Source organism: Rhinoderma darwinii, chromosome 1, assembly GCF_050947455.1.
Source record: "Rhinoderma darwinii isolate aRhiDar2 chromosome 1, aRhiDar2.hap1, whole genome shotgun sequence".
In the NCBI taxonomy this organism is placed as follows: Eukaryota; Metazoa; Chordata; class Amphibia; order Anura; family Rhinodermatidae; genus Rhinoderma; species Rhinoderma darwinii.
The window spans coordinates 331,206,610-331,223,989 of record NC_134687.1 but is presented as its reverse complement, the minus strand read 5'-3'; the positions used below and the strand labels follow the sequence as shown (position 1 = coordinate 331,223,989).

Here is a 17,380-nt window from a genome sequence, read left to right as displayed (position 1 = left end):
ATTGGTTCCCATGGAGTGAGATATGATATTATTTTGCTACATTAGGTAAAAGCAGCATCTTAGAAAAGTGCATGGGGCAATGTAAAAATACAATAGGCCTCATTTATTAAAACTGTCTAAAAGAAAAACTGTCCTTGTTTCCCATAAGCAACCAATCACAGCACATCTTTCTTTTTTCACAAAAAGTGTGTGTGAAGGAGGCCTAAAAATACATTGTCTTAGGATTTTCTGATGTCAAACACAATGTCTCACCTTATAGATAGTTTTACTGTTCAAATCACAAATTCAGGTACTAAAACCACACTTATTTTATCATTTAGACTAATGGTAACTGGTTACCTCCTCTGACGGATGACCTATGTTCTCCTATATCATGTGGTAAACCTTCTGCTCCTGATCACGGGACAGTGCTTGGCACGAGATATCTCTACAAAGATACCATTGTCTACCAGTGTGATGCTGGACATGAATTACATGTAAGTACATATACATCACCTCATTTCGTTTATTCTCAACAATTAACTGTAGACATTTGGATATTTAAAGGTAAATTATTTATCCCTTTTATATCCAGATGCTTAAAGTAGAACTCTTGCTCCCTGGATCAAAGTTTGCCTTTGTTCTGTGTTTACCATACAGAACTAATCTCTGAATGGGTACTTCACCTTGTGAAGTGCCAGATCTCTGTGACATTTGTGCTCATCTTCTTCTTAAGGCTGCATACTGGAGCTGGTAGGCAGACTCAACTGAACGTCGTCACTTTCTTTTACCTGCCTCCTCATTCACTAGAGTGTGCTGACATTTAAGGCTGGGTTCACACGAGCATGTTACGTCCGTAATGGACGGAACGTATTTCGGCCGCAAGTCCCGGACCGAACACACTGCAGGGAGCCGGGCTCCTAGCATCATAGTTATGTACGACGCTAGGAGCCCCTGCCTTCCTGCAGGACACCTGTCCGGTACTGTAATCATGTTTTCAGTACAGGGCAGTAGTTCCATGGAGAGGCAGGGACTCCTAGCATCGTACATACCTATGATGCTAGGAGCCCGGCTCCCCGCAGTGTGTTCGGTCCGGGACTTGCGGACGAAATACGTTCCGTCCTTTATGGACGTAATATGCTCGTGTGAACCCAGCCTAATAATAGATGTCAGCACAGTCTATGGTGGTGCTTTAGCTTATTTCCCCATATGCCACATGTGGTGAATTGGTGGTCTAAAGCCATGGTGACATCGCTCGTCATGATTAGCACGAGTTTTGCTATGGACACATTATCTCTATTTGTTTATTTATGGAGTATTTGATAATTTTAAGAGTATTTGTATGCTTAGTTATGCATGAATAGTAGACAGGTTCTAAACAAAATGTACAAAATAAGATGACCTGAATGAAAATGTTGTGGCTAATATTTTAGAAAGCATTTGTGTAATTATGTAGTGATAAAAGAACTGCATATCATTTGGAAAGTGTAAGGGAGCGAAAAATTCATCGAAAATGGAAGGAAGTACAGTAAAGGTCAGTTAGTAAAAAGAGAAAGATGCCAAATATTACATGAGGTACATCTGCTTACAAATTGATCGACATAACATCAATCACAATTATATAGAAAACAATTATGACACGGTTGTCGCAGGCTACTTTTTGTCACATGGCACCTGTCATAACCTGCAGAGTAGCATTGTTATAAGATACAGTAGCATGGTAGAACTTGAAATGTCTAAAAAAATGGCCAAAATGTGTCGCAACCTAGAACAAGCAAAACTCACGCCAATGTTCTACAAATACAAACTACCGTGTCCAGCATGGCACAAATCCTAGTTCTTTCTGGCGCACGCAAATAATAATTCTCATCCAAGTAACGTGCGCCACACAAACAAGCACAACTAGACAGAACCAACCGCAGCATTCATAATAAATCTGCTCCAATATGTTGAATTTTATTGTTCCTTACTAGCATATGTCCCGTTTCCAAGATCAAGGCCCACTCCTCCAGTCATTATTTTTACCTCCCAGAAATCCCCTTTAAATGTGTTTCATCAATGCTTTTGTGAACTCAAGAACTTACTTGTGTCACCCGTGCCACATTTACGACATTCATTGTAATTCACATATTGTAACAGAAGGCATTTTAAAACATCCAAATGCTGCCTAATTTACAGGAACAGAAGATCTGAAGTGAGCGCCTAACAAATACAGTAATTGATGATAAATTATACTCATGCATAATTCAATCAAGTCAAATGTTTCTTACGGATCATAGGCACACTTCTGAGGAAGTGAGTTAATAGTCTGCTTTCAAGTTTGATAAAAATGCATAATTTTTGCTATTATTTAAAGGAACAGTGTGAATGGTTTCTTGAAGAAAATACATATGAATTTCATTGTGGGAGATGGGCCACAACTTATAATGTTTACTGCATTTTGCAAGTGTTCTGTGGTAACCAAACTGTTATATATAGGAACTAATCAATAGTTAAATTGTTGCAATTGTTTAAATTTGTCCACAATAATTAATGGTACAAGCAGTGATAAGAAACTTTGTAATACATCTTATTACAGAAAAATGCCTTTTTTTCCACTTATCAGAGCCCTCTTCTCCCAGACACCCACACCCCACCCCCTGCCTCATGCACTGATCACTCATTCACTGGTATAACCTGTATTTAGTGAGGCAGTGATGGAGACAGATTATCAGCTCACTGAGACAGTTTACAGCTGCTGCCCATAGAAGTCTATAGAGAGGGGAGGGGTGTAATAGGAATGAGCAACTGCAGAGAGAGAGAGAGAGAGAGAGCGATAGACACAGATATTCACACTGCTATGGCTTCTAGTAAGTGTTTTACTGTCTCACCCCAGTGCTGGATTCACTGCTACACTGCTCAGTACTGCTGTATAATGTTATTCATGCTGAAGTTGGTGCAAGACCTTTGTTTTCTCTGTGTGCTGTGTGTAAGAGACTGCTAGAAGCTAGTCTCTTCCCCTCTGGAGCTAAATTAAGGGGAGAATGACAATTAGATATAGAGCCTGCAGAGGGGAAATCTTGTGAGAAATTCAGAATGCAAGTAATATAATGGTCACACACACATGAACACTTATTATGAAAAGCCACCTAAAAAGATGGTTACACTTTAAGGAGAATTCCAGTTCCTAATAAAATATATCAAAATAGTCATGAATAAAAAAAGTTATTTAACATACTAACGATTTTTGCCCACAGCCATATTATGGCTTTGTGCAGGAGCTGTATATATACAGCTAAAGTCATAAGTTTACCTACACCCTAGCCACAAAATTTTTCACAATTTTTGACATTTAATCTTAGCACATATTCCCTTTCTTAGGTCAGTCAGGATCACTACTATATTTGAAGAATGTGAAATGTCAGAATAATACTAGAGACAATTATTTATTTTAGCTTTTATTTCTTTCATCAAATTCTCAGTGGCTCAGATGTTTACATACGTTTTTAAATAGCTTGGAAAAAAACTGAAAATTATGTCATGACTTTAGAAGCTTCTGATAGGTTAATCGACACAATTTGAGTTAATTGGAGGTGTACCTGTGGCAGTATTTTAAGGCCTATCTTCAAGGCTTACTTGAAGGCTTACTTGAATATTAGCTTGACATCATCGAAAAATCAAAATATATCATCCAAGACATCAAAAAAAGAATTCTGGACCTTCACAAGTCTGGTACATCATTGGCAGCAATTTTTCAAACTCCTAAAGGTACCACATTGATCTGTTGAACAATAATATGCAAACAGCATGGAACCACTTAGCTGTCATACGGTTCATTAAAGGGTAACTAAACGTTCAACAAACTTCTGACATGTCATAATGACATGTCAGAAGTTTTGATTGGTGGGGGTCCGGGCGCAGTGGCCCCCCACCAATTGCTAAAAAGAAGCGGCAGAAGTGCTTGCGTGAGTGATGAGCCGCTTAGTTTCCGTTCGGCTTTTTCTGGAAAACCGATGTATCGGAGTACGGGCTCATAGACGTTCTTTTGAGTCCGTTAATATCCGGAAAAAGCACGAACAAAAACTAAGTGGCTGAGCTCTCACACGAGCACTTCTGCCGCTTCATTTTATCGATTGGTGAGGGTGTCAGTGCTTGGACCCCCACCAATCAAAACTTCTGACATGTCACTTGAAAGTTTAGTTACCCTTTAAAGGGATGCATTCTGTTTCCTGGAGCTGAACATACATTAGTGCAAAAAATACAACTCAATCCAAGAATAACAGCAAATGACCTTGTGAAGATGCTGGAGAAAACAATGTGCAATAATTTCTATGTCAAAAGAAAAACATGTCCTATATCGACATAACCTAAAAGGCTGCTCAGCACAGCAAGGATAAAGCCACTTCTCCAAAACCGCCATTAAAAAAGCCAGGCTAAGGTTTACAACTGCAAATGGGGACAAAGATCTTACTTTTTGGAGAAATGTCCTTTGGTCTAATGAAACCAAAAAGGAACTATTTGGCCATAATGACCAACATTATGTATGGAGGAAAAAGAGGAAGCTTGCAAGCCAAAACACCATCCAAAACATGAAGAAAGGGTGGCAGCATAATGTTGTGGGGGTGCTTTGCTGCAGGAGGTACTGGTGCATTCACAAAATAGACAGCAGTATGAGGAAGGGAAATTATGTGGACATATTGAAGCAACATCTCAAGACATCAGCCAGGAAGTTAAAGCTTGGCCGCAAATGTGTCTTCAAAATGGACAATGACCCCAAGCATACTTCCAAGTTGTGGCAAAATAGCTTAAGGAGAACAAAGTGAAGGTAGTGAAGTGTGAAGTAGTCATAACAAAGCTCTGACCTCAATCCCATAGAAAATGTATGGGCAGAACTCAAAAAGCTTGTACAAGCAAAGAGGCCTACAAACCTGACTCAGTAACACCACCATTTCTGTAGGAGGAATGGGCCATAATTACAGTAACTTATTGTGAGAAGCTAGTGGAAGGCTACCCAAATGTTTCACCCAAATAAGACAATTTAAAGGCAACGCTACCAAATACTTACCTCTAGTATAGAAACTTTTGAGCAACTGGAAATGTATTAAAATAAATAAAAGCTCTAGTATTATTCTGATATTTCACATTCTTAAAATATAGTAGTTAACCTAAATTACCTAAGAGATAGAATTTGTACTAGGATTATGTCAGAAATTGTGAAAACTGAGGTTTAATAAATGTGGCTAATGTGTATGTAAACGTATGACTTCAACTATAGTACCAAGGATGAGATCGTATCTCATCCTTGGAGATCAATAAAGCATTTCCTAAATTCATTAACCTCACAGTTAAACAGAGGAGGAATGCACTCTGTTCCAGGTAATTACAATATGTTCTGTCAGTGAGGCCATTTATTGTATATGTTTCTAGACATTTCCCTGTCCGACATTGATTATCATAGTGGTCATACAAAAACTGTCTGTGTATTTTCCATAGACGGCATTACATGCTAATCATTTTTCCAATAATATTAATTATTTTTCATGGGTAAATTGTTTTCAGTGTAGAAAAACATTATTCATAAATGCCCTTTTAGAAAACATTCATTCCATTCATGTAATTTATAGCAACTTTAAGCCCAGGTTTACACATTCCGTAAATAATACGCTGTTAAACCAACCTAGAAATTAGGACTGATGAAATGGCATTTCCGCAACAGATAGGACATACTGCAGTATGTCTGAAATACAGCTTTTACACTATAAGGCCCTTTGCACACGACTGTAGAATCCATCCGTAATTACGGACCCATTCACTTCTATTGCCTACGGACACCTTCCCTTGTCCTATTTTTTGCTTTTTACGGACCGTGCTCCCATACTTCATATGGGAGCATGGCCCGTAAATGCGGGTGGCTGCCCGCGGCCGGCCGTGCCCGTGATGACGGACAGTGATTACGGGCACGATCGTGTGCAGGGGGCCTTAGTAAGTGTGTTTTATTAAAATCCGATTCACTTACATTGCACTGTGCTTTGCTGTGGAATTTTGGTGCGGATTCTGTGTTTAGTGCGTCATGTGTGAATCTGGTCTAAGGCATGACATTGCCCTAAATTGCACAATGTGTGCAGCTCAATTGGATTATAACTGCAATTTGACTGTAATGCCATAGAACAACCCAAATCACAGGTAGTTCTTCTTAATGACTGACGAGACTGTAGGTTTGTGCTAGAGGCCACTAAAGCATATGTCTTTCAAAGAAGATATTTTGGAATTTGATAAGAAATCGTGTTTATATTTTTGTGCATTCCGATGTTTATTTATTAATTTTGTGCTTTTTTTTTCAGGGTCCACTTGAAAGAGTTTGTGAGGCTAATAAATCATGGAGTGGAGTGGAACCTCAGTGCAAAAGTAATTTGCAACCTTGTTATCATAACAGCTGTTAAATAGTGTCTACTAGAAAAGTATAATACTGTCTAAATGTAAATTAGCTGTGGTACATGTTATTTACTAGCAAGTGATGAGAATTTTTAATATTACGCATCATGCACCTTCACAGGGTACTAGTAAACCATAGGTACTCCATGTGGCGCTGTATGGTTACTCCATACGGCACCGTAATATGGAGATGAATACCTCTGTAATATGGCATCTGATGGAACATAGAACAATTATATTTCCTATGGAATCCAACAGAAAAAAAACATTTGCCCCTATCTTTCATAAGCAGAGAAATCTTAGAGAAAATAAAGTGGTGTGGAGTTTCATGTTTGTGTTTATGAAGAAGGCAAGCCAATGTTGAGAAGAATACAATTGTATTAACTGGTTGCCGACACAGGACGAGAATACTGGTCCTGTGCTGTGGGTGCTTGCCGCATTAGGACAAGCATTCTCGTCCTGTGTGACAGTCAGTATGTCTGCATGCTCAGGAGCGGGGCAATGGCTGTAATACACAGCCGCAGCCCTGCTGTAACGGCAGAGAGAATAGAAACTATCCGCCGTTAACACCTTAAATGCCTCAAAGATCACAACCTTACATGACTAGCACCTTAGCAGAAAAATGTGGATGAACTATGGTGTAGTCTAATCTTAGTCTAGATATCTTAAATTCGATATTGAGGCCATTTGGTCTCATTGTATGTAATTTAAATATCCACTCTAATTCATGTTTTCGCTCCCTCTTTTGGTGATCAGGACATGGTCAATTATCATAAAGCGTAAACCCTGTTCACTGTGTCAAACATCAGAGTAATGCTTGGAGACAGGAAAATCTTGTTTTTTTTCTTATGGTATATCTGTGGTTGTTCAATCTAGTCTTCATATCACACATCGTTTCTCCTGTATATGCTCATCTACAGGGCCAATTGGGCTATTTAAGCCTCATTCGATATAGTAAGTCTACATACCTCAATTGATTATAAAAGGGGGATAAATGCAGTCAGGAATTGATACTTACCTTGCTGAAACTAATAATAACTTTACCTATTATTTTTGGTTTAATGATACAATTAAAGGGAACAGAGAGAGGCTTAAATGTGGCACCGACATATGTGAATGTATTTGCTGTGGTCGTTGAGGAAATGTATGTCTATGTGACCCACCAATTCACTCATGTATTGAGGTGGTTGCGATACATAGACAACATCTTCCTTTATATGGACATGGAGTGAGACCCAATTACAAGAGTTTCATGCATTTCTTGACTTATTGGTCCAGGGCATCAAATATACTCTGGTACACTCAAGAGACACCATACAGTTTCTTGATACGAAGGTTACAATATCGGACAATACCTTACACACAGAACTACACACAAAAGTATGGATAAAAATACACTATTGAGGTATGACAGTTGCAATCCCCAAAAAATCATTAAATCTCTTCAAAAGCTTTGGGTGAGAAGAATTGTAGATCAGTATGATAAAGTAAGTCCTACCCTGGACAAGATGGTTTACAACTTAAGAGACAGAGGGTGTTCTAACCAAACTGTTATGGCACATAAAGAACATGTGCTAATTAGTTCCAGACGAGAGGGCCTACAGAGTAATCACACACACAACAAACCACCGAGAATTCCCTTTATCTCCATGTATAATGATTTTAGCCAAGAGGTGGGCAGTGTAATTAAAAGACATTGTCCTATAGCAAGGGATAGGCACAAAAACATCAAAGATTTTTAGATTTGCACTTAGATGTCATAAAGGCCACCTTCAATTTAAAGGACAAACTAATCAAAACGGATGTGTCCTGTGTTAAAAAAAATGATAGAAAAACATTCCTGAAACCACAAAAAAATGGGTTGTTTTTCATGCTTGGGATGCATAAATTGCTACAGGCTCCATATATAAGAAAAACAAACCACAACTTTTACCTGCAGTTTGCATAAGTTAATGAAAAAAATCATTTTCTTAACTTTTAATCCTCCACTGCTGAAATGTGCTGCTCCACAGTGACCTGGAGGTCTATGTTGACATCTGCTGAAGCTGTAACAGCACACATCTCCAAAAATCGTCAAAAAAAAGTTTTTGTTTATTCATCAAGCTTCAAGCAAAAAATTGCAACGTTTCCATTCATTATATGTGTAGGGTCTTCCTCAAGCCTAAACAATGTGTCTAAATACATTCTCTTCAATATCCAAGTGACTCAATATCCAATCATCATGTGACTCTCATGCCCCCAATGGTATCAATAATTTACAATAACAAACATCCCACAGGTGTGTTTACATACCATCTAATGTTTACATATTAACCCCTTCCCGACATCCACCGGTGTATATACGGTGCTACCGTGAAGGAGTTCCAGAAAAGCACAGTACAGTTACGTCGCAGTGATAGTTCGGGCTCAGGAGGTAAGCTCGCACCATCACCGCCGGCTGTCAACTGTATGTTGCAGCTCACACCCCGCTGTAATGCCCAGGACCAGAGCTAGTCTTAACCCCTCAGATGCTGCGCTCAATAGAGATTGCAGCATCTGAGGGGTTTTTAGCCACCGGCATCCCAGCTTTGCGATCGTTGGGCTGCCCATGACTACAATAGCAACCGGAGGCCTAATACTGGCCTCCCGGTCTGTCGGCTGCGGAAGCCTCCTAGGACCCACCAGATGGCCCCGGCTCAAGCGCTGTCGTCATCCGCGGTGGATGACAGCTGTATGCTACAGCTGACACCCTGCTGTAACGGCAGGAACCGGAGCTAGCTAAAAATTTATTGTAAAAAATGTAAAAAAATTATTTTCACGTCAAAATTCTAATAAAATCTATGAAACACCTGTTGGGTAAAAATGCTCACTACACCCCTATAAAAAATTTAATTTGTAAGTTTCACCTCTACTTTGATTTAATTCTTGTGAAACGCCCTTTAGGGCTAAGAAACTTTCCAAATGCTGTTTTGAATACTTTGAGGGGTGCAGTTTTTAAAATGGGATGATTTATGGGGGTTTGTATTGTATGGGCCTCTCAAGGCCACTTCACAACTGAACTGATCCCTGGAGAAATAGTCTTTTTAAATTTTCTTGAAAATGTTAGAAATTTCTGCTAAAGTTCTTGTAACGTCCTCAAAAAATAAAAGGATGTTCAATAAACTATTCCAATCTAAAGTAGACATATGGGAAATGTTAATCAGGAACTATTTTGTGTGGTATAACTATTAGTCTTACAAGCAGATACATTTAAATTGATAAAAAATGCACCTTTTTGAAATTTTTCGGTAAATGTTGGTGTTTTTCACCATTAAATACTGAATGTATCGACCACATTTTGCCAGTAACTTAAAGTCCAATGTGTCACGAAAAAACAATCTCAGAATCGCTTGGAGTGATAAAAGCATTCTAAAGTTATTACCACATAAGGTGAGATATGTCAAATTTGAAAAATAAGACACTGTCAGGAAGGTCAAAAGGTCAAAAGTCGCCACAGCGGGAAAGGGTCATTGGATACAAATATTCATAAACAGTAAAATAACTAATATAAAGTGCATATATATATATATATATATATATATATATATATATACACATATATATATATATACACTACCGTTCAAAAGTTTGGGGTCACCAAGACAATTTTGTGTTTTCCATGAAAACTCACTTATATTTATCAAATGAGTTGCAAAATGACTAGAAAATATAGTGTCAACGTCTACAGTGAAGAGGTGACTCCGGGATGCTGGCCTTCAGGGCAGAGTGGCAAAGAAAAAGCCATATCTGAGACTGGCTAATAAAAGGAAAAGATTAATATGGGCAAATGCACACAGACATTGGACAGAGGAAGATTGGAAAAAAGTGTTATGGACAGACGAATCGAAGTTTGAGGTGTTTGGATCACACACAAGAACATTTGTGAGACGCAGAACAACTGAAAAGATGCTGGAAGAGTGCCTGACGCCATCTGTCAAGCATGGTGAAGGTAATGTGATGGTCTGGGGTTGCTTTGGTGCTGGTAAAGTGGGAGGGTTGTACAAGGTAAAAGGGATTTTTAATAAGGAAGGCTATCACTCCATTTTGCAACGCCATGCCATATCCTGTGGACAGAGCTTGATTGGAGCCAATTTCATCCTACAACAGGACAATGACCCAAAGCGCACCTCCAAATTATGCAAGAACTATTTAGGGAAGAAGCAGGCAGCTGGTATTTTATCTGTAATGGAGTGGCCAGCGCAGTCACCAGATCTCAACCCCATATAGCTGTTGTGGGAGCAGCTTGACCGTATGGTACGCAAGAAGTGCCCATCAAGCCAATCCAACTTGTGGGAGGGCCTTCTGGAAGCATGGGGTGAAATTTGTCCCGATTACCTCAGCAAATTAACAGCTAGAATGCCAAAGGTCTGCAATGCTGTAATTGCTGCAAATGGAGCATTCTTTGACGAAAGCAAAGTTTGAAGGAGAAAATTATTATTTAAAATAAAAATCATTATTTCTAACCTTGTCAATGTCTTGACTATATTTTCTAGTCATTTTGCAACTCATTTGATAAATATAAGTGTGAGTTTTCATAGAAAACACAAAATTGTCTGGGTGACCCCAAACTTTTGAACGGTAGTGTATATATATATATATATATATATATATATATACACATACATATATATACCCCCAATTGGTACAGAACCCGATCTACAAAAGAAACCGAAGAGACCGAATCACCACACCACGAGGATCAGTGGCGTTCAATAAACGTTACTACACATGACCTAAGGTGGTTGCATCTATCCAGATAACCGGCACAAAAGTTACAAAAAGAGTAATGAGAAAGTCGCATCTCATACTATCTCCCATACTTAATGATATTCTTATTTAAAGCACAGAGATCCATATAATTACAAAAGACTACATCTCGTAGCATTATAATAATCAATATCAGGTACGCTGTAGCTCAGCAACTGAGGTCACATGACCTTTAAGCACCAATCAGCTCTCAAGGAGGTCCGGGTTGCAGAGCAACTACTTGTATACACAACACTCATTATGGTCTATTAGATCGTACTTACACATTATTCAGGATATGCCTCTTAATAGAGATTCAAGTCCAGGGGCAAACTTTGATCACTGTGGCACTCCTCCCATTCGTGAGAGAGTTGGTGCCCGAAGCATGTACCACCCTCAAAGGTAGAAGCATACTCAGCAGGATTCCCTGCTGACCGTCTACATCCCAGAGGTACTATTAATCACATAGAGAAATACATTTAAGTATTGCATTATTATCCACATAGAGAAATACTCTTCAGTGCTGTGCATTATCCAACACCTTCTTATGCAAAACCAAACCTCTATGCATATAATAGAAAAAAAGAGCAGAAGTGTAGAATAAAAAGAGGCAACTGTCTCCATGTCACGATCTGTGGGTATGTGGACCCACTGTGAGGTACCCCTGTAGCGGGATAGCAGCTGCTCAATGTATAGATATAGTCCAAGCACAAGGCTACCTGTAGTCGTTCAGACAGTACTAGAGGCTCAGCACAGACGGGACCTTAGCAGCAGACACCACACATGATGTAACACAGCAGGCGTGACCGGGGGCACAACACAACTCCAACTTTCTAAGGCACAGGAACAAAGGTAGCACAGGATACAGGTAGCAGGGCAGGGGAACATCGGGAACAGGATAACACTAAGGGTCCATTTGTAAGACTAACAGTAAGACTAATACGGCCAAACACAACAACGCCCAGGCAATGAGTGAAAGGGCAGAGACATTTTTATAGTCCAGGGTGATCATGGGCTAATTACAGATTTTACTCATGTGTATACACTGGCCGCTTAAGGCCGGGCGCGCACGCGCACTCTATGGGGACCAGTGCAACAATGCGAAAGTGAGTGCCGACGTCTCTTATGAGGGAGATGCACTCATTTATCCATGGCTGCGGCCCTCGGGGGGCAGATAAGCACGACGGTCCGTGGCTGTGGACATTACATTATACTCCCTCTTACGCCCGCTCTTCTTGGGACCAGAGCGAGAGAGGAACTTCTTAATCAGGGTAGGAGCATTGAGATTCTCTTCTGGGTCCCAGGACCTCTCCTCTGGACCAAACCCCTTCCAATTCACCAAATGAAAACTTCTTCCTCCTACTTTTTTGAAGTCCAGGATCTCCTTAACCTCGAACATATCAGATGAACCGCTGGGGGCCACTGCGGTACCACAAGTCTTACTATAGTGGTTCGGGACCACAGGCTTCAGGAGGGACACATGAAAGGAGTTGGGGATTCTGAGGGTAGGAGGCAGCCAGAGCTTATAGGAGACAGGGTTTATTTGTTGTAGTATCTCAAAGGGTCCGAAGAACCTGGGAGGAAACTTGTAGACGGATATTCCTAGAGGACAGCCAGACTTTGGTGCCCCATAGATACTGAGGCGGCTCTCTTCTCTTTGTATCCGCCTTTCGCTTCATAAGATCGACTGCCTGCGGAATAGAGGACCAGGCTTGCTGCCAGACCAGCTGAACCCAGTCATCATGCCGCGTGGAGATGAAGTGACGAAGATAATTCTCCATGATTTGGTTTATCCTCTCGACTTGGCCATTGCACTGGGGATGGTAGGCTGAGGAAAAGTCCAACTTCACGTCTAGGAGTTTACAGAGGGCTCTCCAAAATTTCGCGGTGAACTGAACCCCCCCCCCCCCGATTAGACACGATATGAAGGGGCAGGCCATGCAAACGGAAGGTGTGCTGGATGAAGAGCTTTGCCAGTTGAGGAGCAGAAGGTAGGCCGGTCAACTGGATAAAATGTGCCATCTTGGAGAACCGGTCCACCACCAACCAGATCGTATTGCATCCTGTTGAGGAAGGAAGGTCTGCGACAAAGTCCATTGCTATATGCTGCCAGGGAGCGTTGGGCACAGGCAAAGGCTGGAGCAGGCAGGCAGGCGTGGAGTGAGCAACTTTGTTGGAAGTACACACCATGCAGGAAGCGACAAAGTCCACAACATATTTGGGCAGCGTGAGCCACCAGAAATAATGAGCAATCAGATCTCGCGTCTTACGAACCCCCGCGTGCTCAGCCAGTTTGGAGCTGTGTCCCCAGAGAAGGATTCTCCTCCTGTCTGCCAACCGCACAAACGTCCTCCACGGAAGAGGGTTAGCAGAAATAATGCAGGACGGGTCTATGATACATTGAGGGAACTCCACAGTGTTTCAAATTACCTACACAGGGCATCGGCCCTTACATTTTTGTCAGCGGGACGGTAGTGGAGCACAAATTGGAACCGGGTGAAGAACAGCGACCACTTGACTTGACGGTGATTCAGCCGTTGAGCCAACTGGAGTTATGTAAGGTTCTTGTGGTCGGTGTATATCAGGATGGGGTGGGCTGCACTCCTCCAGAGCCAGTTTAATGGCCAGCAACTCCCGATCCCCAATAGAGTAATTGCGCTCTGCGGAGGCGAAAAATCTTGAGCAATAGCTACATATCACTGCATTTGCTTTGAGGCCTCTCTGGAACAGAAGTGCACCTGCACCAACAGAGGAAGCGTCCACCTCTAACGAGAACTGTCGAGAGATGTCAGGATGATGGAGGATTAAGGCTGAGATAAAGGCATTCTTAAGGCTGTTAAATGCAGATTCTGCCACTGGAGTCCACACCTTGGTGTTTACACCCTTCTTGGTAAGGGTAGAGATGAGAGCCATCAATGATGAGAAGTTTGGGATAAACTGGCGGTATAAGTTGGCGAATCCCAAAAAATACTGTATGGACCGCAGACCCTGAGGACATGGCCATTCCAGGACGGACTTTACTTTCTTAGGATCCATCTTGAGACCTTGATCCAAAATGATGTAGCCCAGGAAGGGCAGAGAGTTTTTTTCAAAGATGCACTTCTCCAGCTTGGCATACAGACAATTCTCCATTAAACGCATCAGAACTTGACGAACATGCCTCCGATGAGTCGTCGGATCTGGAGAGAAAATCAAAATATCATCGAGATAGACCACACCACAGACATAGAGAAGATCTTGGAAGATATCACTGACAAATTCCTGGAGGACCGCGGGAGCGTTACACAGACCGAAGGACATCACCAGGTATTCGTAGTGCCTGTCTCGAGTGTTAAGTGCCGTCTTCCACTTGTCACCTTGACGGATTCGGATCAAAACGTTAGCCCCACGTAAGTCTAAAAAAATCCTGGCTTCTTGTATGTGGTCAAATAGTTCGGAATTTGGCAACAAATATTAGTTCTTGACCGTGATTTGATTGACGGTAGTCAATGCAAGGCAGAAAAGATCCGTCTTATTTCTTGACAAGGAAGAACCCGGCCCCGGCCAGGGAGGAGGATTTTTGTATGAAACCCCTCTCCAGATTCTCCTTAATTTAGGCCGACATAGACTGAGTCTCTGGCAAGGAGAGAGGGTATACTCGTCCACTGGGGGGGATGCATTTGGAACCAGATCAATGGGGCAGTGATAAGCCCGGTGTGCAGGAAGCGTCTCCACCTACTTCTTGCTGAAGACACCTGCAAACTGAGAGAAATGAAGGGGTAATCCTGCCAATGACTGAGGCAAAGGAGGCTGGACAGGACGGATCTGTAACAGACTGTGGCTGCGACATTTGGAGCCCTATTGGAGAACCTCACCGGAATTCCAGTTCAAGACTAGGGCTTGTAGTCGGAGCCAAGGCAGGCTCCAATTTGGAGCCTCAGCGGCTTGGCTTCAGATACGATCTGGTAGGGCAGAGGCAGGCCATTCACAGAGGCAACTGCCAAAGACATCTTCAGAGGAATTGTCGGCAACTGGAGAAGATCCACCAGGTCTTTTTGGATGACGTTTTCTGCGGACCCAGAGTCCAGATAGGCAGAGACCCAGTGCATCTTTTGACCAGACACTATGGTTACAGGAATGGACAGTTTAGAGGAGAACTTTCTATCTAGCACCGTTCCACCTAAGGTTGTCTCTCCAACCAATCTGAGGCACTGGAGTTTTTTTGGCTTCTGAGGGCACAAACGCACAACACGGCCTCCGGTGCCGCAATATAAACAAAGTGCTGAAGTGCATCTGCCGTGTTTCTCCTGGGCAGACAGTTTGAGCCGGTCCACCTGCAGAGGCTCCTCTGGTGGAACAACTGTTGAGAGCAACAGGGATTGCTGCAAGGTAGGAGCCAGCCTAGGGAATCTTCTCTCCCGACGAACCTCTTGGGATCGCTCCCGGATCCTCATGTCAATCCGGGTGGCTAGAAGAATGAGGTCATCCAGGGTAGGTGGCAGATCACGAGCGGCAGGCTCGTCTTTGATTTTAGAAGACAGTTCCTGCCAGAATGTAGCCACCAAGGCCTCGTTGTTCCAGGACAGCTCTGTCACCCGGGTGCGGAACTGAATGGCGTACTCGCCCACGGAGGTATCCTCCTGGCGAAGGATCAGAAGAGATGCAGCTGCTGAAGAGACTGGTCCAGGTTCCTTAAATACCGTGCAAAAAATCTGTAGGAAACTGTTAGGGATCTGCCAGGTACTTCATCTAGCTATACTCCTGGGATTAATCAATCCACACCTGAGGCCAGACCTGTTCGACTGACACCATCTCCCACCAACCAGGGTGGCAGGCTCAGGAGTGGAAGAGCCTATCGCGGCCTGGTCTGTCGGAGTTAGCTCCGCCCCCTGCCCTTTATTACCTGCCCTGTGCTCTCCCTCAGTGCTTGTAATTCTTTTGGATTCCTGGCCCCACTGCTGCTTGCTCCAGCCTGCTTCTGCCGTGCTTCTGCCTTGCTGCAGTTCTGCTTGACCTGCTTGCTTTGCCCCTGGCTTGCTTCTGTCTCCGTGCCCGCTCGGGTGTACTCACTTCGTCCTGGTCCTGACTGTTCGTTCGCCGCCCCGTTTCCTCGTGGCGTTCCGTGGCTACTGCCCCTTCCCTTGCGTGTTCCCTGTTTGTCTTCCTGTGCACTTAGCCAGCGTAGGGACCGCCGCCCAGTTGTACCTCGTCGCCTAGGGCGGGTCGTTGCAAGTAGGCAGGGACAGGGCGGTGGGTAGATTAGGGCTCACTTTCCCTTCACCTCCTTCCTGCCATTACATAATTACAAGCCCTTACCTAGTCTACCATTTCTCCTACGCTGACGCTGTCATGGACCCCCTTGAGACCCTGACCCAGCAGATGCAGGGCCTCTCCCTACAGGTCCAGGCCCTGGCCCAAAGGGTCAATCAGGGTGACGCTGCTTTAGTAGTACCCCTCACCTCACCTCTAGAACCCGACCTCAAGTTACCTGACCGGTTTTCAGGGGACCGTAAGACGTTTCTCTCCTTCCGGGAGAGTTGCAGACTGTATTTCCGCCTAAAGCCCCACTCCTCAGGTTCCGAGAACCAGCGGGTGGGTATCATCATATCCCGACTCCAGGAAGGGCCCCAAGAGTGGGCCTTCTCCTTGGCTCCTGACGCCCCTGAACTTTCCTCCGTTGATCGTTTTTTCTCTGCCCTCGGACTCATTTACGACGAGACTGACAGGACTGCTTTAGCCGAGAGTCAGCTGGTGACCTTACGTCAGGGTAGGAGACCGGTTGAGGAATACTGTTCTGATTTTAGGAAGTGGTGCGTAGCTTCTCAGTGGAACGATCCGGCCCTAAGGTGCCAGTTTAGGTTAGGATTATCTGACGCCCTGAAGGATCTGCTGGTTAGCTACCCCTCGCCTGACTCCCTTGACCAGGTTATGGCCCTAGCAGTACGACTTGACCGACGTCTCAGGGAACGTCAGCTAGAACGCTTCAGTGTGCTCCCCTCTGACTTTTCTGCGATCCCCCCCGAGGTCCCGTCTCCTCGCCCCTCCACGGAGGACTCGGAGGTACCTATGCAACTCGGGGCCTCCATGTCCCCTCGACAACGTAGGGAGTTTCGCAGAATGAATGGTCTCTGCTTCTACTGTGGGGACGACAAGCATCTACTGAACACCTGTCCCAGGCGCAAGAATAAGAAGCCGGAAAACTTCCGCGCCTAAGTGATCATCGGGGAGGTCACTTGGGCGCACAGGT

General features: G+C 43.2%; 1 protein-coding gene across 1 annotated transcript in view; it reads left to right on the top strand.

Moving 5' to 3' along the window:
* The window catches only part of SVEP1 (sushi, von Willebrand factor type A, EGF and pentraxin domain containing 1), a 376,990-nt gene that overhangs the window by 270,144 nt on the left and 89,466 nt on the right, over positions 1 to 17,380 (top strand). The window contains exons 40-41 of the mRNA XM_075825648.1: positions 321 to 476; positions 6,300 to 6,363. Of these exons, the coding sequence (XP_075681763.1) occupies positions 321 to 476; positions 6,300 to 6,363 (220 nt within the window). The remainder of the gene's footprint in view (positions 1 to 320; positions 477 to 6,299; positions 6,364 to 17,380) is intronic.